We start from the raw sequence: 22,291 nt of genomic DNA on the forward strand, positions 1-22,291 counted from the left end.
CCAGTCTAAAATAATGATTACATGAAAAACACCAAGGAGAATACATTCAAGTTAATGGAAACAAGTCTTTATTAAGTAACTTTTAATATCAGAAAAATAAAACTCTTATAATTCTCTTTACAGCAAATATATAATATCAGTGCTTTGGCCATCTTAAGTTAAAGGCCCTTTATCATAAAATATATGGTTTTAAACTTTACTCAAATTGAATTTATAATCCCTATCACTTCCCTACATATACATAACAAAAGAGTGTAGTAAAATTAGCAAATACTAAACTATATTGATAATTTATCATTCTTAGTTTGTGGTTTTTAGAAACAGTACACGCACCTAATATATGTCGATTCCTTGGCTTATTAGTTGCAGTGTACGATGCAACAGAATACAAAATACATGCTTGGTGAACATTCGTTTGTATCTACAAGATGGCAGCTATAAAGATTAGGTTTCAATACTGACATTTAACTATCCTACAAGCAATTAGCATTACATCATAATATGCCATCAAGGCAATTTTTTTATACTGAAAAAATCAAAATAAAAACCGTTATTTGTAAACTTTTATACGAAATGTAACTCTTCAAGTGGAAATAAAAAATAAAATTTGTCTATTTACTATTCAATACACATAGGATTTCAATTTTGTTATACTGAGAAAAAAAGCTCTTTTGTGTTGGGAAAATAACGCTTCAAAAAATAATTAGTAGAAAAACCCACCAGTATAACATTTTGTCCGTTCAATGCCAGCACAGATTTGGGAACATACTGAGGATGAAGTCGTAGACATCCACAGGTGAAATGTAAAAGTGTATCTTAAATCTTTCCTTGTGATTGGAAATAGCTTTGAAATGAAGTAAACTGATTGGAGGTCGTCACAGCTGCTTCTGTGAATTACGCTAAGGGCATCATTATCCCTCTCCCCCTCCCCCCTCCCCTAAATTACTAAAAATAAAAATATATTTATAATGTGCAAGACAAATATGGATTGAACATAAAATGTTTCACATTTTGATCTATAGTCTAAAAATTAATCAATAGCTTGATCAGACTAATGAATGGAATGTTCGCATCCTCAATTATTAGCCAATATAGGTGCATCCCAAAGCCCTTCCTGAAATGAAAAAACCCAGGTGGCCATTTCCAGATTCACCGAGGGAGGCAATGGGTGGGAATTCACAATCGACACAATTGCATTCCTGATCCACTGATCATACCAGCCGTGAGCACTGGGCGAGATGAAGGTCAATGTAGCAGTTTGTGTCCCAAATTATAACCAGTGATGGAGTAAACTGCCATCAGCCCTATTATTACCAATAAGTAATCACAATGCATTAAAAAGTTACTTGCAATCCTGCAGAATTAGGCATAAGTTGTTGTAAAATAAAAAACAAACAAACCTGTTTTGTCAAAACTGGCAGTGTAAAGAAGGCAGCACTGGAAGTGTCTGAATCATCTGTAATGCCAAGTACCCTCCATAAACTCTTAATGTGGTTAGGCTTTGGGACTCATCGTTTTGAAATCTTAGACGTATACACTTTTCTCATAGGTTCACACCACCTATGATTATCTTCACTCAGCCGAGTTGAACGTCAGCTTTAGCAATTCTTATACAAGCTATGTCTCTGAGTCTACAGGATAGTATTAATAATTCAAACCAAACTAATAGACAAGAGACCACTTAGGTTTAGTGTTACCATAGCAGCCTTTTATAAGTTTACTAACAACTTTAGCCTAATCCCAATAAAGCCTGATAACAGTCATAAGAATTCATTAGGAAGTTTACTGGGGGTACCATTATACCCATGCCTTTACGAGTCCATATAGAGATATAGTATTTATGTATGTATATATATATAGTTAAGAGTGAATTTGGATTGCCTGAGTAACAGCTGTCTGGCAAACTGGACATGATGGCGTTCTCTTTTCACATATCTTGTTGGCACATTCCATGCAGAAGAGGTTGTGGCCACATGGAACTAGGGCAGCAATAACTTCGTTCTCAAAGCAGATCACACAGTCGTGCTTCCGTCTTGATTCTGGAGGTGAGCTAGAGGTGGAACCACCATTGGAAGAGGAGTAACTATTGGTACCATTAGAAAAAGCAGGGATGTATATTGGAAGGCCAACATGGTTGCCTGTACTAGGTGGGTCGCTCCTAACCCTCCGAGCAAGTGGGTGTTCAATGCTCTCAGGAAATGTAGGAGACAGACGAGGAGTAGATGGCTGACTTCCTCTACGCTGAGTCTTCATGTTACCAGGAGGATCACTCCCAAAGCCAGAGAGTGGGTTAACTGGTTCAAACGGAGTCCAGATAGTTTGAGCAGATGTTGGTAAAGAGTCAAAGGCAGGAGAATCAACCGCAAGATCTTCTGAGGCCACAGAAGGTAGTGTGTCTCCAAACCAAAAGTTTCCTGTGCTAAATGGGCTTGTCGGACTAAAGTCAGCCAGCCTATTGCTTCCAAAGTAGGAATCTGTGGAACCACTTCCCAGAGAACTGGAACTATCGTTTCGGTAATTGGATATCATTCTGGCGCGGCTAGGAGGAACCGGATTGGAGGAGAGCCACGCAGAGCCGAGAGTGCCGCCTTCAAAGCTGACATCAGTACCGTTGTAATGGAAATCATTCTCTTCATTGAGCTCGATATAGTTTCCCGTGCGCATGGCAATATGCATTTCTATTTCTTCTCGTGCTCGGTCAACATTCTCGGGCATCCCCGTCACTTCAAAGACAGGCTCCTTATCTCTGCTTGGAGTTACTATGTATGTGTGGGTCTGCTGCTGAATTCTTTTAATAGTTGCTCCTTTGGGTCCAACTACTAACCCTACCACACGATAGGGGACCCTGACTTGAACGGTGGTTTGACCAGGCAGATTAGGACTGCATGACAGCCCTCCCAGAGCAGGGCCATTTTTGTTTCGAGATGCACGAATCATGGAGAAGTGCTCTGCAGCAGAAAGGATTTCTCTTTTGGCCATGGCAACATCTTCTTTCCGCCCAGTGACAACAAAAATGGGCTCTTCACCACGAACAGGTGTCTTGATATACGTGTTCGTCTTGGCTCTCAGCGCTTTAATTTTACAACCTGTTAGAAAAAACATATTTCATAAGACTCAACATCCACTTCAACAATATTGATCAAGACTAGTGACAGGAAGCTCTTTTCAAGCTCAGAGTCTGCTTCTGGGCAGTCCCCCCCATCACGTTAAGCTTTAAGATTTTTTTCTTCATTACAAAAACTTATCGCTACGTAATGATAAAGCTTTCCTCATTCCACTGAGGCTCCTAGCTCCTGAGGTGTACTTTCTCAGTGAGCTCTCATTTGGGAAGAGGTGACACCTCTACTGGAGGTCTTTAACTCAGAGGTCAGGCTTATCGTCTTCTCCCTCCTGCTATCAGTCGTTGCAAATGATGCACGAAATACTCTGTATAGGCCAGCAACACTGTGACTAGGTCTGACGTACAGAACACTAATAGTTTATCACCTTGCAGGGCACTGGTGGCAAAGAAAAGCTATTAATGTACACGTGACACACTTAATATCCACTGTCTTATTTAACCTACACAACAACCCTAAGAACTAGACTATTACACTCCTTTTATTACTAAGGAAAATAAAGCGCAGGAAAATTGTATAACTTGTCCAAGTTTACACAGCTAGTAAGTGGCAGAGCCAGAGTTAAACCTAGTCTGACTTCAAAATCTAGTGTTTGTTAGTCCAAGAACTTCAAATTTCTCACAACTATACTACATGACAGAAGTTCTTCAACTTTTACTTACTTATCATTTTACCTTAACATTATTACTCTTTCCCCGTAAAACTCAATTGATGACAACAAAATGCTCAAAGCAAGGTCATCTCACTCTTGTTCCATCAGTTGGATTTTAAGCACACAAAGAATCAATTGTGTTTATTCCCATATTTGTTTATTCTAGTTGTACTCATGTGTTAACTAAATTAACTATTACATAAACCAATGACATGAATGCAAAAAGACGCTGAAGTTGTATGAAAATTGATTTTTTAAAATTCCAATAAAGATGAATACCTTAAAGAAAAAAATGCAGTTGAACCATGGGTGAGACAACTGTAAAATCCTGCAGTCAAACTAACATAGAATAACTCTGTACTCACTGTAAAGTTCTTGCTAAATTCAAAATAAACAAACCGGAAATTATGTAGAATATGGGTGTTGGATATGGTTTTATTGAAGGACTACTCTGGCTGGCAGACCAATTCTCAAATAAAAGGCTTTGGCCCTAAATCCTAAGTATATTTAAGTTAAATAAAATAATCTAAGACACGTATGCATAACCACCTATGTTTACTTTTTGGAGTAATCACCCATTACTAGCGCCAACCGTGTAAGATTAGAGGGCTTCAAGCGGTAACTTAAAATGTCAAACATACAACTAAGGCATACAACTCTAGGGTTATACTTTTCAAAGAGCTCATCGTGAAGCCTGCCAGAAAAGATTTCTTCTAATGAATATATCATATGATTCCCAGCTCCTCAAAATAAAGAAGCTAGGTGCTACTGAAGACGTGTCTCAATCTGGGCAGCTCTCTTTCTGAAACCTTTATTGGCCCCCAACAAATCTATAACGTACAATAACTAATTCTTCCCAGACATTACTTCCAACCGGTGTAACTGCAGTAGTCCCCTCCACCCTCACCAAACAGGGCTCCTGCCTCCAGTCCATCCTCTATAGTCACTGTAGGCAGATGATGCTTTCTGAACAAAGCACAGATCACATCATCACTTCTTCGCATAAACTGTTTTAATGGCTCCCTTTCACCATAAGGATAAAGTCCAAACAATGTGGCACACACGAGGTCCCTCTTTACCCAGTACCTGATTGCCTCTCCCTAAGCCTTGTCTCTGTCCCACTCTCCTTTCCCCATCCTCACTTCTTAAATGCTGCAGTGTGCTCCCACCATGTTTCACTCCTGTCCATGCTCCCTTACTACCATGACCAGAATGTTCCTTTGCCCTTGCCCCTTTACTACCAGCTCTGCTTAACTCCTGGTAGCCCTTCAGATTTTAGTTTAGATGTTTCAATCTCTATGAAGCTTCCTCTCCCTGACGCCTGGTCTGTGTGCCCTTCCTAAGCATTCTCCCTTCGCAGCTGGCTTAAGTGTATGCCATGGGGTGGCCAAATAACATTTGTTGAAACGAAGACCACTGTTTTCCTATATAAGAACAGTGGGCCTTTCTTAAACATACTGCTTTGCTTTTTTTGCAGAGCTTCCTTGGACTTTCATACTCTGGCACCATACTGCTAATCTAGCCTTGTTGAAGGGAGTTGATTATGCTAACTTCAATTACAGCATATTCAATGGAACTTTACTCAACCTATCATTCAACTTTGGGATCTGAACTACAAATGAAGATCCTGTTCCCCCTTCCAAGAAGCTGCAGAACTTATAAAGAAATGGCAGCTTTCTTCCTGCTGGATCTTAGGTACCTATCATGAAAACACTTTTAGAGCCAGGTTTACTCTTATCTGAAGGTATATTCATTTGAGAAGACCAGAGGGGAGGTGTGTAGCTAAAAGCAAAACTGCCAGGAAAGCAAATAACTGGCTGAGGTAAGGGCTGAGGGGAGGGGGAAGCTTTGGGGCTATCAAGAAATTACTACAATGAGTCAAATTTATGCTATTGTGAAACAGTAAAGTTTTTTATTATACAGTGCTGCTACAAGTTTATACCTACAATGAACTACAAGATTAAATCGACAGTATAGCTTCTGAGTATAGGAAAATCTATATCTGCTTTTGCCCCACAATAGAAAGTGGATTGGAAAACCAGAACAGTAAAACTTCCATATCTACTTATCATTTATACAGGCTGAATCTCTAGGAAACTCTCTCAGTCAGCACAGGTGTTGACTGAAGCTGAGAACTGCAGTCGCTTTCTATTGACCAATATGTGACCAATGGAGATACCTCAGGTCTGAAAGAGGTGGTATGAACAACTGTTCTTACTGTACACTCAGGAGACTTACTGTCAATATTTGGATACATGAGTTTATACTCTGGGCTACAACTTAAGAAGGCAGTCTGCTAGAATCACATTCCTAACAAAGAGGGTACTTAACATCCTGCAGAAAAACACCAGGGAACTTCTATTATAATAGGGCAAAGGGAGAGTTAGCCTGAGAGTCTAGGGTTGGCCCCTCTCCACCCTTACTATAATGAACATTAGAAAGCTAAATTAAGAAACCTCTCTAAATGCTTCTGAGATTATAAGCAACCATCAGTTGCAACTTAGAACACTTTTTGTTTAATGCCTAGTAGGTGAATTATTAACTAAGAAAATATTCCTAAAAGAAAGAAAATATGCCATGGGTGGAGCTTGGACCACTTCTGAGATAAGGGCATAAGATAGGCCTACCCTGCCCCAAAGGGTCATGTGCTTAGGTTTTGTAGATCAGGGAAACAGGAAGCCAGAAGACAGCAAAGCCAACCCCTTTTACGCCACTGCCAGACAGAAGTACTTCTTCTCGCTCCTAAATTTTCTAAGGCAGCTTAAAACACTGTAGCCTAAACTCAGATTCGGACTATAGGAAACCTCTTCGATCATACTATTTCTATAGGAACATACATATTATGAATACCAAACAACCAACACATGGTTTCTGGAATACATATACATTATAAAGCTGGGGACAACTTAAATAGGCAGAGTTCTAAACTGATGACACAAACTAAAGGAGAAAATCAGAAGACTAGCTTTATTATTTTGCAGGTGGTGGAGGTAAGAAGTTTTCTAGAGTATTTTAGATTTATTTTCCATTTGAAAATGCGAAGATTTTTTAAAAACCATGGAAAAATTTATAATCTCAGAGTAGCACAAAACTCAGAAGCCACAAAGGTTCTGGATAAATTAGACTGCACTTTAAAAAAATTGCTGCGTGGCAAGTCACCGAAAACAAGGTAAAAAAATTATTTACAACTCACATCACATTCTCTTAAACACATACCCATACACTATGTATCAAAACACCAAAACCCAACAGAAAAAAACAGGTAAAAGAAAGCTCACAGAAAATATATAAATGTCTTTGAACATGAAAATTCCCATTTTCATGTGAACTGAGGTGTTTTCCACCTATAAGACTGTCAAATATCAAAAACAAATATCAAAATGGGGAAGAGGACCTCACATTTAGCTGCTGAGAGATAAACAGCTCAAGGGCAGTGTGCAATATCCACTGAAATTACAACTGCACGTGTCTGTCCCTACAATCCCACTGGTAGAACCGCATCTGTACGCACACTTGTGCAGGTGCAAATGACCTCTGCATTATATTACTGTCTGTAGCAGTGTGAGGCTGGTACAGCTATATAAGGAAATACTGTGCAGTCATGAAACTGGTTGACTCAGGTGGACAGGGGAGGAGTGAGACTTAATTTTCCTTGTACATTTAAATTTTTAAATATATTCTGAACCATACAAATGCATTAGTTTTTCAAAGAAGTGATTAGAAGATTTTAAAAAATCTGCTATGAAGTGACACATTTTATTACACTTAACATATCAGTCAAAATTTTGGCTGACATTTTTAAAACATTTATGAACAGCAGGGTAAGTGATCATAACTGTCTTTTAAGTACAAGAGGTAAGGACTAACAATTGTTTTCTTACAGCTACAAATAAAAAACAACATATAGCAAGCTGTGTTATCAGACTGTGTGGAGATTGAGAGATAGGATAACACTTATGATTTTCCTAGTTGTAATTTTATTTTGATTTGGAAGTAAATTCCCCAAATAATCTCCAACTTACTTCCCTTGTGTAGGAACCCATTTCCCCTTTCTCTATCACGGTAGCTCGGGCTGTGTTTCACCTTATAACACTTCAGCAGCAGCCAGAAATCTGGTCGTCTCACTCCCTGGTACAGTCAAGGTTCAGTCCTGCTTCTCCAGGGTAAAGGGAGCCTCTCCCACCAGCAGCTCCTTGGCAATTAAGAGGGAGAGGTCTGCTGCTGCTGGGAGAGGAGCTGGAAGGAAGAAAAGGAGTTGAAATGCTATCTTCAGTGTTTCTCAAACCATGGTTTCCAATATCACTTTAATAGGTTCCAAATGTTTTAGTGAAATATATATGCTATTGGTTGCAAGGTAAAATGTTTTGCTAGGGGAGGAGTGGGGTGCCACAGTCAGAAAAGCTTAAAACCACTTTAGGGCCACCTTCTAATTCCATGAAACATGTGGAACGATGTACTTAACCAGACGTAGAATTAATTACAGTCAGCAATATGGATATAATTACAGTCCAAATCAATTCACCTTAAAATAGGAAAATTATCCAGATTACCTGGGTGGGCGTGACCTAATCACGAGTCCTTTAAAAGAGTTTTCCCCAGCTGGTCTCAGAAGTAGTCTGATGTACTCTGGCTAGCCTGGAAGAAAGCAAACACTCTACGCTGTGACCTGCCCTCGGAGCCCTCATGGCAGGGAACTGCAGGTGGCCTCTAGGAGCTGAGAGCTAGAAGGAAAATGGAGGCCTCAACCCAGAAATTTTTTTCTGTTAATTTTCCTTAGTATCTGCCTTAGTTTTCTAATGCTGCCATAACAAGTTACCGCACACAGTAGCTTCAACCTCACAAATCTGTTATTTTATAGTTCTGTAGGTCAGAAGTCTGTCATGGTGCTCAATAGGGCTAAAATCAAGGTGTTTGCAGGGCTCTGTTCCTTCTGGCAGCTCCAGGGGAGAATCTATTTCCTTGCTCATTCAGGTTACTGGCAGAATTTAGTTGCTTACAATCATAGGACTGAGCTCCCTGCTTCCTTGCTGACTGTCCACTGAAGGCCATTTCCAGATTCTAGAGGCCACCAACATGGCTTATAACCCTGTCCCTCCATCTTCAGAGCCAGCAGTGGAGGCTGAATCCTTCTCATGCTTCAAAAATTGCTCCTCTTCTCATATCTGCTCAGCTAGTTAAGTTTTTCTGCTTTAAAGGACTCCTGTTATTACACCGGGCCCACCCAGATGACCTCAACCTCCCCATCTCAAGGTCCATAATCCTACATACTCAGTTTCCAGGATGTAGGGTATAGGCATTTTCAGGGGAAGGGGGTTTAGTCTGCCTACCACACCACCATTTTCCCTTCCTCCAATTATTTCCTCATTTTACCAAGTCCCTGGTTTTTAAACAAAGGAATGTATTTGGTTCACAAAAATTTTAAGCCCTAACCTAGGAATAGTGACCCAATGCCCAGGGCAGTAGCTACATAGAAGGGGGTCAAGAAAAGTTTGGGGATCACAGGCCCTGGTGTAAGGTGAGGGATAGAGCTAAAAATCAAAATAGGTAGAAAAGAACTAAATAAGCCAGGGTGTTGACAAAGGCAGGGTGTTTCTGTCAAGAGGTGGGTGATTTGGTAAGAGACATACAAGTAAAAGCTGGCCTCCACTTGTCCTAAGGACTTTGACCAGCTATACCACTCCTTCTCCAGCCCAAGGACATTCACCAAGTATGAGAAAAAGACCAGCCTCGTACCTGAACTTATCCATTCAAGTATTAAATTCCCTATAAAGGTACAGGTGCTAATTCCAGCTGAAATACAGCAACCATTATAATTTCTGTTCTCAAGGAGCTCACAGTCTAGAAAGGAAACAGTCATGCAAACAATACTGATCTAAGTTAACTGCTTTAATGAAAATAGACATACAAAGCAGTGGGAGCATAGAAAAGGACAGGACTTTACTGTTTACAGTAAATGAAAGGAAGTTTCAAAGACATCTGAACTTAGGCTTGAAGAAAGTGGTTGTGCCAGGTGGGAAGGAGAGCAGAGGGAACTGCAAGTGCCAAAGCAGGAATCAAGAGTCCAAGAAGGCAGCCAGGAGACCACACCTGGCTCAGTTCAGGGGGAGCTTTAAGTGGCTGGAGGGGAGGATGCCAGGGGAGCAGGCTACATGGGGAGGTGGTCTTCAGTGTCAGGCAAGGGAGTTCAAACTATTTTTCAGGTGCAAAGAATTTGTTTTGTTTTCTAAAGAAAGGAGACCCAAATGTTATGTGAAGCATTGCTGATTTTTGAGAGGATTCTGTTCTCCAGAAATTAAATTCATTGTATTTTCCACTTGTTGAATAAATTAGCTACATGTATAAGGCAACTTGAGAAAGGTAAAATACGAACACAAACCAGAACTGTGTATATTTCCACTTTGGGTCATCCCTGGGGTATACCTTCTTCAAAAATTCTCCCCCAGTGGTTTTGTTTTAAGAGAGAAATCAGTGTGCGCATGTGCGTGCACGCACACACTCACATACACACACACACACACACTTTAATAAAAATGAGGAGAGAGAGTGAAACTCCTTGAGTTCTTTTTACCTGTGAGAAAATTAGAACTCTTGGCTTGATTTTAAAATTGTCTCCCCCTCTACCCCTAATCCATCCTTCTCCCAGACTTTATCATCTCCTAAACATGCCTTGTTCCTCTTCTATTTCCGCTCAGATATCTCCCTTAAATAACGGGAAAATTCTCCTAGTACTTCTCCCCCATCTTCTGAATAACAGTTTCTGACTAACAAACGTGGCCATTTGGAAAAGATGAGACTGTCATGTGAAAGGATCTAAGAACTCAAGAATAATACAAACAGAGCTATGACTCCTACTGTCACAGCTACCACTTAATCTTAGAAGGTTTCGTTTAAAAGAAACAATGTAAGGAGCAAAAACCTGATTATCTGCAGGACTGGCCTCTAATCTACCACCAGCTCACTTATGGTTTAATGTTAGGTCATTCAACCTCAAGGTCCTTTCCAATGCTTTTCTTTTTTGACCAAGTCCCTCTTCTAGGAAATACAAAATCACTTCTTTCTGAAGTCTAAAAAGCACTAGGGACAATCAGATACTACCATATCTCACATGCATGTATGTATTCTTCTTTTCCCCAAGAAAAGTAGGCTGAGTAATAGTTGAGAACACAAGACTTTGGACAGACCATCACTAACCAGCTTTGTGAGCTCTAACAGGTCACTAAACCTCTCCTTTATGGGTGAGGAACTATAATTACAGATATTCCTCTCACTTGGTTGTTGCAATGATTAAATGAAATAATGTATTAAGAACACTTATTACCAAGCCTGTTATTCAACTAGGTGCTCAGTAAAGGATAGCTTTTTAGGCCACCTAACTCCCACTACCCCACATGAATAAACCGAGCCAGTAGGCTTGGCTTTGAAATAACAGAGAGCTTAGAGATCTACCAACTGCAAAGTCAGATCTCAAACACGAGTTGTCTCAATTCCATACTCCTCTCACTACATACCATTTTTCTCTAGAAGTGTTAGAGAAACATTATTTCATGTGTATATTTCATAATGTATTAAATTAATGGGGGGGTCATATTATTTAATGATTTTACATATAAATAAGGTCCTTTTCGCTTAGAATAGCTAGACAGACTAATCAAAACTCCTTTAATTTTATAAGGACTCAATTTTTCAGTATTATAGCTTCAAAGACTGATGAGTATCAGCTAATTCCCAACTAGAGTGTGTTACTTATGCATACAACTTAATCCACTTAAATACAGTATAAATTAGCAATACAATGGATTCCTAAATGCATAATATAGAAATAGCTTTCCTTTATAGGGTTCAAGAGTCCTTCTTGTAACTCTACTCAGAATTCTCTGAAATTTTCTGTTAAGAATAGTGTTTCACTCTAGGCATTACTATGACATTTCAAACAGCTTCATTTATGTGATTTTAGTTTTACTCATTATCAGTATTCATATGAACATTTACTGCCTTTAAAACAAAAGATCTAGACAACTTAGGTTGACTGGCTCCTCAGTTAAAGGGTTAGAGATAAAGGCAAAAGAGAAGAAAACCCCAATTACCAAAATGTGAAAACTAAAATAATAATAAAATAGCAAGTTTCTAATCCAGCAGTTCAGTTCAGTTCAAACAGCAAGTATCTGCTTTGTTTCAGATACTTTAAGTGACATCAAGGAAGTAGAAATGACAGATTCAGTTCTGCCCTCACTGACTTTCACAAACTTCAAGCACCACAAAGATTTGGTTATCTACACATGTTCATGTACAGATAGTGATCTGTCATTTTCTTTTTTTTTTTAATTATGAATACTGTGTTTATTCATCTTTGTGCCCTCAACAGTTTATTTTGGGAGGGCATTTCATTATTTATTTATTTAAATAACTTACTGAGGTGAAATTCAGTCTAGAAATTAACCATTTTTCAAAATGAACAATTCAGTGGCATTCAGTATATTCAGTGTTGTGCAAACACCACTTCCATCTAGTTCGAAAACATCTGGTTGGTAGTGTCTTTTATATCCTTGCTCTACCACTTACTGAGAATTGAAGTCTCCAATTCTATTAGCTTGAGACCCTGAAAAAGTTACTTATGTCTCCACAGATCTGTTTCTTTATCTGTATGATGGAAACAGGAATGGATCAAATGGAATGGCATACTGTCTGACACATTTTAATGTTCATTACTTAAAAAAAAATCAAATGAATCAATTTTCTATAGGGAAGTTAAAAACATTTAAAGAATTTATATCCTACTTATCTCCTAAAGACAAAACTTACATTTAGACTGTGAAAAGCATGTTAAAAGCTACTTTACAAAACTGGGAGGAGGTATGCTGAAGTCAATCTAATTGGTAATCTGAAAACTGATTTACTTTTACATGATTTTAGGAACCCTTTCTGGACAAAAATCAGAATGTAACAGCTACAAGAGATAATCTAGTTCAGTCTCATTTTATACGTGAAGAAAACCCAACACTTTGCCCAAAGTTATAAATTAATGACTCTTAAATACCCCATTCCCTACATACACCATATTCTCAACCTGTCTTATTTTCCTAGTTGATTCTTAGAAGTGGAGAAGTCCTTGCATATTTTTTACTTTAATATCTTTAAAAATGGAGGTCAAACTATATTTAAAATCCTCCCTCCTCCTTTTTCACTTAGTTTAGACAAGAGGATCGAAATACTTAATTAAAAAAGGCTCATATTTGGCCTTTCACTAAAGCTGTGACACCCAGAAAAAGGTGTAAATTAGAGATGAAAGGCAGAACAATTTTCCTAGCTGGGGATTTTAAAATTAGGTTCATGCCTTTTAGAGGCGAAACCTTAGAATTACCTGTTTAGATACCATACAGTGGAATCAGATTCATCTGTAAATGATTCTTTTCCAGACTACAGACTAGCTTAGCTCTTTACCAGGAAATACATTTAAAAAGTTCCGATTTTAAATAAATTTTAAGACACTGTAAATTAAAAAAAAAAAGGATATCATTAACTAGTAGCATATATACCCTAGTATAAAAAGTTACTAAAGTGACAATTTGGGGCTTCAACTAGCATTTGCTCAGAGTACAAATCTAGCAATAAAAAAAATGTATAAACTTTACCCTGCCTCATATATATTATCTCTATACTTTTAACTGTACAGTGAATTTGTACTAATGACACCTTCTCAAACTGTGACCTGACCAATGAGGGGTGAGGGGGAGGCCAGGAAGAACAAGTGGATGGAAGAAGTTTTTTCTTCCCACAAGAGGAAACAGACTCAGTGGGGTTAAGTGATTTGTCCACTGTCACAGGCAACAAATGGTGAAACCAGGTCTCTAACAAGTTTTCTAACTCTTAAGTTCAGTATCCTTTCCTGCAGGTACTAGTGGAAAGGCAGAAGATGAGCCAAAGGGGAGGGGAGAGTGGTACAGAAAGGGGGACAGTATAGAAAGGTCAGCCTACAGGGCAAACACTTTACGCTGGTAACCTTTTGAGGAGATTTCTAAGTTGTCTGGAACTATTCCCTCCCTGTTCTCCTCTAATCATGTTTAAGACAAAAAGACTTTATGCTTATCTTCTACTACTTCTGCAGTTCATGAAATAATTTTCTGTATTATTTTAAGGCCTAGTCTTACTATTTCATGACAACTTTACTTGTGGTCAAATCAGGCCTCCCTGCATTCAATCAACTGCAGTTTTTGCTTAACAGACAAAGGCAACAAGCCACACCCACAGGAATTGTTCTTAAATCCCAAACACTGGCATGAAAAGAGGTTCTATGCAATGTAACTTCAAATTCTCAAAATCAGTCACGGAATAAAGACAAAGTATTCAAATAACATTAGGCTATGCATATTCAATTTAACAGGGTTGGGCTTGGTCTTACTGACACTAGACTATCATTTTAAAAGCTTAAATATCAGATTTAATCCATATACACGTCTATATAGTACCTAATGGTAGCACAGGAAAAAAGTTAAAGTAAACATGCATTATGGTATATAAGCCCTTTGGGAAGGATTAAGATGAATTTTAATAAAAAACATATCACGTTAGAATCACCTAAAGATCAATGGGGTTTTAAAACAGATTATCCATAATCTATGTGGAGTTTCCTAAAGGCATTTTTAAACTGCAAATACACTTTCTATTTAGTATCTTATGAATATTACCTGTTTTTTTTCATTTTGAATTTAAATTACAAATTCTGTATGGCATAAATCACATTTTAAACTTCTGTAACAATCCCACAGATTATAAAATACAGTGGTAGTCATGGCTGTTCATGAATATTCTGGTTCTCTCCTGTGAGCACATGGTTGTAATGCAATTTCTCATCCACTTGAAGAAAGGTGTGGCCAGATGACTTGCTCCGATTAATGAAATACGAGCAGATGTGATTACTACTTCCAGTCTGACATCTGAAGACCAGTCTGTGCTATGCCACTGCCTCACCCCTCTTTCACAGGGGAAGACCAGGCAACACTTGAGATGGTGGCTGCTTTGCAGGCCTATGACCCTGAGTGACTAAAATGAGCAGAGCCCCTGTGAATAAGAAGCAAACCTTTTTTTTTGTTTTAATATTGAGATGTTGGGGCTCTTTGTTTTCACAGCATCATTTAAGCCTATCTGGACAGAAGTGCCACGTGTCTGCCTGGCATTCAGACATCGGTTGGTTCTAGTTCTCACATTAGAAGAACACAGTAACATATGAACTGTCGGCTAAAGCCAAGAAAAGGTGAATGAGATTAAATAGAGTGGTTCAAGTTAATTTCAGATTTAACTTAGAAGTAGTGTGTGCTTCTCAGTTACAGTTTCATATATATGTCAACTTGTGTATAATTCAGAGTCCCTAGAGGTACAGTAGATATGATTATACCCAGCTGAAGAAGAGGAATCTGAAGCCTAGGGAGTTGAAGTGATTAAAGTAATCACAAAGTGAGTTATTGGCACCGGGTAATCAGAATTTAGGAATTTTAATTTCTGATTGCTGGCTCTTTCCAATATGCCACAGCTGAGCAGAGACTGGTAAGGGCAAACTGGGATGGTTTTCAATATATATTTTTTTATATTAAAACATACATTCTAAAGTATGTTTAAGACACAGTTTAAAACAAAAGCATTAAATTCATCACTCTGTACAAATATCAAATTCATTCAAAACCAAATCCACAAAACACTAAGCACAATCTTATAACTAAATCCTACTTTTCCCTGAAAACTTAAAATGTAAGAACTACGGAGAATTTCAACCCACAGACATTGTTGGAAAATTTTCTCAATGGAAATCTCTAACATAGTATTAGTTCTCAATTATTTCACTCTCTGGGATCATTTTTAGGTTGGTGGCATTTCTATCAGGGGGCAGAAGATACATCCTTGAATTACCACTTCATTTTCCATTTCTTGCCTAGTGAATCAAAATAGTTCATCAGCTAATAAGGTAGGAAGGAAAGGCAGTAGATTCCCCCACTCATTTGCAAAACAATTATAACTGATGCTTCCCCAACAATCCCAGAGCTAATACAAACTATTATTTAGATTTTAAAGCCTAGCAAAATACTTTAGTACTGAGGCAGCAATGCAGAGTAAGAACTTTACTATCAAACAAACTGGTCCAAATCCAAGTTCCACTATCTGAGTAAATTACCTATCAGGACCTTAGTTTCTACATCTGTAAAATGGGTATAACCATCTAGCAGCGTTAAATAGCACATGCTATAGTACCTGGCAGAAAGAATGCCAATAATCCCTCCTCCTCCGTAAGAAGAAAGACACTGTGTTTTAGCATTATCTCAAACTAGTTATCCTCATGAAATGTATATTTCTCCTTAAACAGAAAATTTATGTACAAGACCAAGCTGCTGCTTTTTAGAACCTGAAGAGTGGTTCCACTCTCAGCAACTGGGAAAAGTTTTCACGAGGATATATTTAAAACAACCTTAAGCAATGTAACATATTAATTGTTTAAAAACTGACAATATACACAACCAATGGGGATCAGTGGAGACAGAATAGCTCAATAAAGAAGACAAAAAATTTCTAAGGTCTAGCTCAGGGATAGCCAAAGTAGGGTACAAGAAAATCCAGTGCAGGGGGGGGAAAAATCAAAACACTCCAATCTCCATTTTTACCTCATCTTTTAAAAACTGTTTACATGCCAGATAATGTATATAAGCATATGTGTTACTCCTAAATATTCAGATAGAGTATAAGCTTAAATTTTTTTGACAGTGTAACCCCCCCCCCCCAAAAAAAAGCCAGAAAAAGCTTTTCTCGACTCTGAGGCTAGAGAACACACATATACCATCAAATAAATCACTAATGAAAATAGTTGCAGATGTACATTAATCTTAAACAGTAATATAAAACCTTGGGTTATATAAGTCTTTCAAACAACTGAATTTATGACATTCCATATTTATTTACAATGTAGTTAAGAACAGGTACAGAGTTCTACTTTAATTCACTTTTTGGTCTAACTGGTTATCCATGGCTGTACAAACTGGAACAAAGTCCGCTGATTTAAACCTGTTAACCACTGTGAGTGGGTCTTTCAGGTACTACATTTTTAAAAAAAGTTAGGTCTGAAATCTGTTGTTAGGTTTACTTTAGATGTCTATATTCTAAAACATCTTTAATCCACAATAAGCCTCTTTATTTCCTGGCTTGATTTTATAGTAATGTTGATTTCGGTATGAGATGCAAAGCTTATAAAAGGGGGGCCAATTTAACATTTGCAAATAACCATCTGCTAGTGGGGAGTATAAATATGAGGTCAACACTCTGCCAACTTTCATCACTATCAAAAGCAGCAGTTTAAAAATTTTTTTTTTTTGAAAGACGCTGGAACCAGAGGCCATCTACATGAGTTGCTAGTCTCTGTGACTCAGAATTTCATTTGTCCTACTCTTTGCTTCAGAGCTGAAGTCACAAATGTCTCCATCTGTGACATAATTATTTCCAAAACCAACTAAGAGATGTCAAACTGAAAATTATCACTTCAGGTAATGAATAAAATGGCAGGAATGGATATCTTAAGGAGGAAAATTTAGTTCACCCAAAGCAAAAAGTAAATTAAATGATTTACCGTTTATTCACCTAGGGAAAACGGAAATTATCACATGCTAAATGGATGCAAACATTAGATGTTGCCTGGTTTTCTGTAGGAGTGGGAATATAACTTTACAGGTTTTATTATGGTGCTGCTGAGGGGTGGGGGGAGCAAAGGGGTCAATGATCCAGTAGTTGAATGGTTCAGAGCAGGAAAAGGCTAAGACTTTCTGCTCTTAAGATAAGATAGGGGATGATGACATGCTTTTAACAGTACTGACAACTGGGAAAATATTAAACACAAAAAGAATAGTCAGCAATTTGTCCTCATGTCCTAAGACACAGATTCACATTTTCTTATTAACCAATAAGCACAGTCCTAAAAAGAAAAACTTTAAGACTATTTCATTGCTATAATTTGGTAAAAATTAAAGCTTGAACTGAATCAGTTACTTTTAAATAGTGGATTTGTATAAAGGTAACAGTTTGCATAATGAAGGATCATTTTAATCATGCTTTAAAGGGTGTAACATAGAGGACAAAAGTTTGTATTAAACTAAATATACAAAAGATTTCAGTATCTTGTCCCTTAGTAAAACTGGCATCCAAGTGTCCTTTTCCTTTGTTATCCTAACCTATCACCATAAGCACACTGAAGCAACTTGTGCTGAGGAAGTGGCATCCTAGTATGGCGTCAACACACTTTTCCAGCCCCTTTTCATCACTCACGTAAGTATCAGACCCTAAGTATCAAAACAAACAAACAAAAATCCCCACAACTTTCCAATCATACCTAGAGATGATTCCTCCACACCTCTCCTCATGTTGTCCCTCAGCCTTTCTTCCATCTCCATTTGCTGAAATCGTATCCATTCTCCAAGGCCCTCTAGGGTTGATGTTCTTATATATGTGTTTTGTTTGTCACATTCTATAGTGTCATTTAACTGCAGACTAGTGCCATTCCACGCTTTATTAGACTGTTAGCTTCTTAAGGGCAGCAAGCCGGTCTGAATCAAGTTCCCAGCTGCCATAAACTCAATGCTTGGCAAAATACAAGCGTGATATGTAGCAATTCCTCGATGTTCTTAATTGAACTGTTAACTCACTCTGGATATCTAATTTGAGATATTATAATTTTAACCTATGTAAAGTTACAGTTCTCTTCTGGCATAGTATCTTCAGCATTGGGGGTGGGGGGTCCAAAACAACTACATCAAACCAAAAACCAAACAAGGCATGCAAAATTTACCAAACTACAGGAATAAACTCAATTGAATGGCGCCAGCTGTAAACATTGCCTTTAAGTACCAGTCATCAGGCAGTCTGAAATAAGCTATCTCCTTTATCCAGATTTCAGATGGGCTTTTTCTTATTAAAATCCTAGAGGTAAGAAATGAGCCAACTCTGTTATTTGAAACCACCATTTCGACAGACCTCTTATTTATGTGTACTTTAGACCACTTGGGAAAGATGAGATCATTTAAGCAGCAGCGCCATCATTTCTCTTTATTTGACCCCAACACTATTCTCAACCTAACAGTAAGGAGAGAGGCATCAACCAGGTTAAATCATATTGTAATAAGTCAGCTGCAGGTAATATTTACTCCCTTAGTAAAGGGGGGGAAAACTACACTAAAGAGCATAGGATCTTCCCTAAAAATGTCGGATACAGAGGTACTCTGGGCATCCCCTTCCCCCACCTTCACAAATCTACTCCTGGAATCTGAGACATAGGTCCTTTGTCTGAACAATGTGGGAGGAGTCTGTCTGCAGTACTGGTGTGCTGGCAAGTGAAGAAGAGAATTTACTGAAAACTGTATAAACGCATAAACTTCCTTAACTTAACGACTTTACTGTCCAGTTTTTCTACATCGTGTGCCCTGCAGTGTTCTAAAAGATAGCCAATGTGCCTTTTGGAAAGTTAAAAATGTATCAAAAGGAATACAATAAGATCAACAGAGAGTTTCAAACTGCTCTTCAAAAGCTAAGTTTCAGAATAGCAGAGGGGCGGAGGGGGTGGTGGTTAACGACCACTTGAACATCCCCTTCCCTCTCGAATGAGCTCTTTCTACAAGACTCCATTTCTGTCAATTTCTTCACCCGAACAAGCTGCTTACTGTAAGGGAAACAGCGCTTTTACAAGGCAGTCCGCTACGCAAACTTGCAATCTCGAAGCTTTCCGTGCACAACATCGAATCCACAACCCACCGACCTTTTACCACCTCACTGAGGTTTTTCGGTGCCACGCCAGACAAGTGTTAGGAATACAGACCGAGTAAAGTGAACGCCGCCGGACTGGGTAGCTGGAGAAACTTATTACCTTTTATCGTGCAAATGAGTGGAACACCGTGGGGTTTTCACAAGGTGACCCATCTTCTCATCTCGTCGACCCTCGGCTCCTCCCAGACCCCTTGGCGGTGGACTTGGGGGACTCGCCGGGTTCGCTTTTTCTGCCCCAAGCTCGTTTCTTTCGTCTCCCCACCCACGCCCCGGGCCATGCCCAGCTGGACACCCTCCCCACACACCCGCACTCACCCTGGCGACCTACAATCTCCGCGACGTGCTCGGAGCTGGGCACCGGGACGCACTCGGTGGTGTTGACGCTCTTCCTCCGGAGCAGGGCCGCCTGCTCCCCGTTCAGGGCGGCCGCCGCCGCCCCGCAGCCGCCGGGGCCGTAGGCGTGGGACAGCATCGCCGCCATCATGCCCTGGGCATCGTCCCCTCCGTAGAGCACCCCTGCCGCGGCAGCCGCCGCGGCCGCCTCCCGGGCATCGAAGCCGGCGGCGGGTATCAGCACCGACCCCAGGGACCCGCCCGGGATCGGCTGGGTCTGGGAAGCGGCGGCCGCGGGCGGCGACAGCAGCAGCAGAGACGACCGGTCCTCCTCCTCTGCCTCCTCCAGCTCCTCCTCCTCCAGCAGGTCTCCGTCCAGCTCCGCTTCCTCCCCCTCCTCCTCCTCGTCCTCCTCCAGCTCCAGCTCGGCCGCCTCCGAGACCCCGGGCCGGCCAGATGGAGCTCGCTCCTCAGGAGACAGCGCCGCCGCCCGCCGGGTCTGGCCCTGAGCCGCCGGGGCCCGCAGCGCCGGGGTGCCGGGCTCCGCCGGGCTGGGGTCGTCGAGGCCTAGCGCGGCCAGGCGCTCCCTTAGCACGAGCCCGTCCCCCTCGAGCTCCGGGCCACTCGCAGGCGGCGGCGGCGGCAGCGGCGGCGGCGGGGGCGGCTGCGGCAGGGGGGCCGGGGCCGCCGCCAGGGCCAGGGCCGCGGAGCTGCCGCTGGGCATCGCGGCGGCGCGCTGTCAATGGCGGCGGCGGCGGCGGCGGCCGGGTCAGGCGCGGCGGGCGGCGAGCCCCATGGCGGACAGGGCCCCGGCCCTGCTCAGCGCACAAACACCTTTCCTCTGGGGAGGCGGCGGGGCTCACAACCCGGGTCGAGGAGCGCCAGGGCCGCCCGGAGGCCGGAGAGGGCGGGGTGGAGGAGCAGGGGAAGAAGGCAGAGATAGGTAACTAGGTGGGTGGGTGGGGACGAAAGCGGGGCGGGCTGGTGGAGGTGGCAGCGGCTCCCCTCTCAGGGTTTCTTTTGTTTCATGGCCTTAACCAGCCCCCGGCGCGCGCGGCGGCGGCGGCGACGCCCCACGCCGCTCTCCGAAAGAAGCCGGCGCGCTCTGATTGGCCGCTTTTAATCTCTGGGAGCCCGCCCTCTCCTCCCCGCAGCCTTCTTACTCCTTTCCCTAGCCCCACCCCCCACCCTCTTCTCGGGCCCCGCCCCAGGGCTCTCTGATTGGGTGACCGGGATGAGCCAGGCCCCAAGCCAGCTCCTTCCGTCCTCTGCCCCCACCCCTCCCTCCCCTTTCCCTACTGGCTCATGAGGAGAGGGACTGTGATTGTTCGCTTTACACGTCATTTCTTGTGACGTACACAGGTAGGGGCGGGGAAAAGGAGGGAGGACTAAGGCGCGGTAGCAGAGGCTGAAACAAGGGGGCGGAGTAGGGGTTTTAGCGCAGGCGCGTGCAGTGGAAGCACACACCTGGGTTTCTTCGGTTCTCGGCGTCCCTCTTGCCCACCTGGGTGGGGTCTTCTGGCGCACAGTGGGAGCGGCCTTGGAGTGTAGCGTAGGCGTGGGCCCGGAGGGCGTTGTGGGAGAAATTTCCCTCTTTCAGGGTAAGGGCCTAGGGAGAGTCATCCAAGGAGGGGTCAGTGAGGTGTCCTATCCAGCCGCGGGGGTGGTTTCCTGAGCCGCGTGGCTCCTGGGCCTTCCCCGCACAACCCCGGAATGTTCCTCCCTCCGGGCAGGGCCCTTCCCACGCCCAGCTGGCCCGGCTTCCAGTGCGAGGCCGGTGGGTTGCATCGGGAGCCTTAAAAGCTGAACTTAAGTTCTTGGGGGCTTTTCAAGGAAATTAATCGTTTCCTGCTCCAAGACGTTCTTCCCACAGTATTGTCCGGGTGATCCCACACAGTAACTATCTTTTATAGGGATTTATTTTTAAATGACTTGTTACAAACAAGGCCTATTACTTTCCTTTACCTTAGGCGCTGACTACCATCACTTCCCTCCTCAAGCTCTCCCTTCCCTTCGCCCCTTTAGTGCCAAGCAGTCTCCCCACGTTAGGCTTAAATCACCAGCATTGCCCTATGGAGACAGAATCCGAGCAACCGTAATGTAATTTTAAGATTTCTAGTGTCCCCATTAAAAACAGTTTGAATGAATACACTGAGTTCATAATATTCAAAATATTATCATTTCAGCATGCAGTCGGTATACAATTATTGGTATGTTTATAATTTTTTCATGCTAAGTCTGAAAATGGTGTGTATTTTACACTACGATATCTCAGTTCAGTTTGCTTCACACTAGCTGTATTTCAACTGCGCAGTAACTACTAGTAGCCGTAGACCTTTTGATTTTTGAATTATAACTTGAGATCCTTTCTGTATTGGATTTGTTATATCTTGCTGCCTCAAAC

The 22,291-nt window shown here is 41.3% G+C and overlaps 1 protein-coding gene and 1 long non-coding RNA gene across 2 annotated transcripts in view; one reads left to right on the forward strand and one right to left on the reverse strand.

Annotated features, from left to right (window-relative positions):
• LOC123618652 (uncharacterized) overlaps positions 1 to 22,291 on the forward strand; it is a 168,539-nt gene that overhangs the window by 31,987 nt on the left and 114,261 nt on the right. The window lies entirely within an intron of this gene.
• Positions 46 to 21,017, reverse strand: MEX3C (mex-3 RNA binding family member C). The gene is made up of 2 exons (XM_010961351.2): positions 19,870 to 21,017; positions 46 to 3,086 (listed from the first exon to the last, which is right to left on the reverse strand). The coding sequence occupies exons 1-2, from the start codon at positions 20,609 to 20,611 to the stop codon at positions 1,861 to 1,863; spliced, it is 1,968 nt and encodes a 655-aa protein (XP_010959653.2). The 5' UTR covers positions 20,612 to 21,017; the 3' UTR covers positions 46 to 1,860.

This window comes from Camelus bactrianus, chromosome 30, assembly GCF_048773025.1.
Source record: "Camelus bactrianus isolate YW-2024 breed Bactrian camel chromosome 30, ASM4877302v1, whole genome shotgun sequence".
In the NCBI taxonomy this organism is placed as follows: Eukaryota; Metazoa; Chordata; class Mammalia; order Artiodactyla; family Camelidae; genus Camelus; species Camelus bactrianus.

Bases quoted from the DNA above. Each gene is read 5' to 3' on its own strand.
- MEX3C (XM_010961351.2), bottom strand. From the start codon at position 20,611: ATGCCCAGCGGCAGCTCCGCGGCCCTGGCCCTGGCGGCGGCCCCGGCC. The intron at 3,087-19,869 runs GTGAGTGCGGGT...TTTTTCTAACAG, and splicing joins GGAGATTGTAGGTCGCCAGG to GTTGTAAAATTAAAGCGCTG.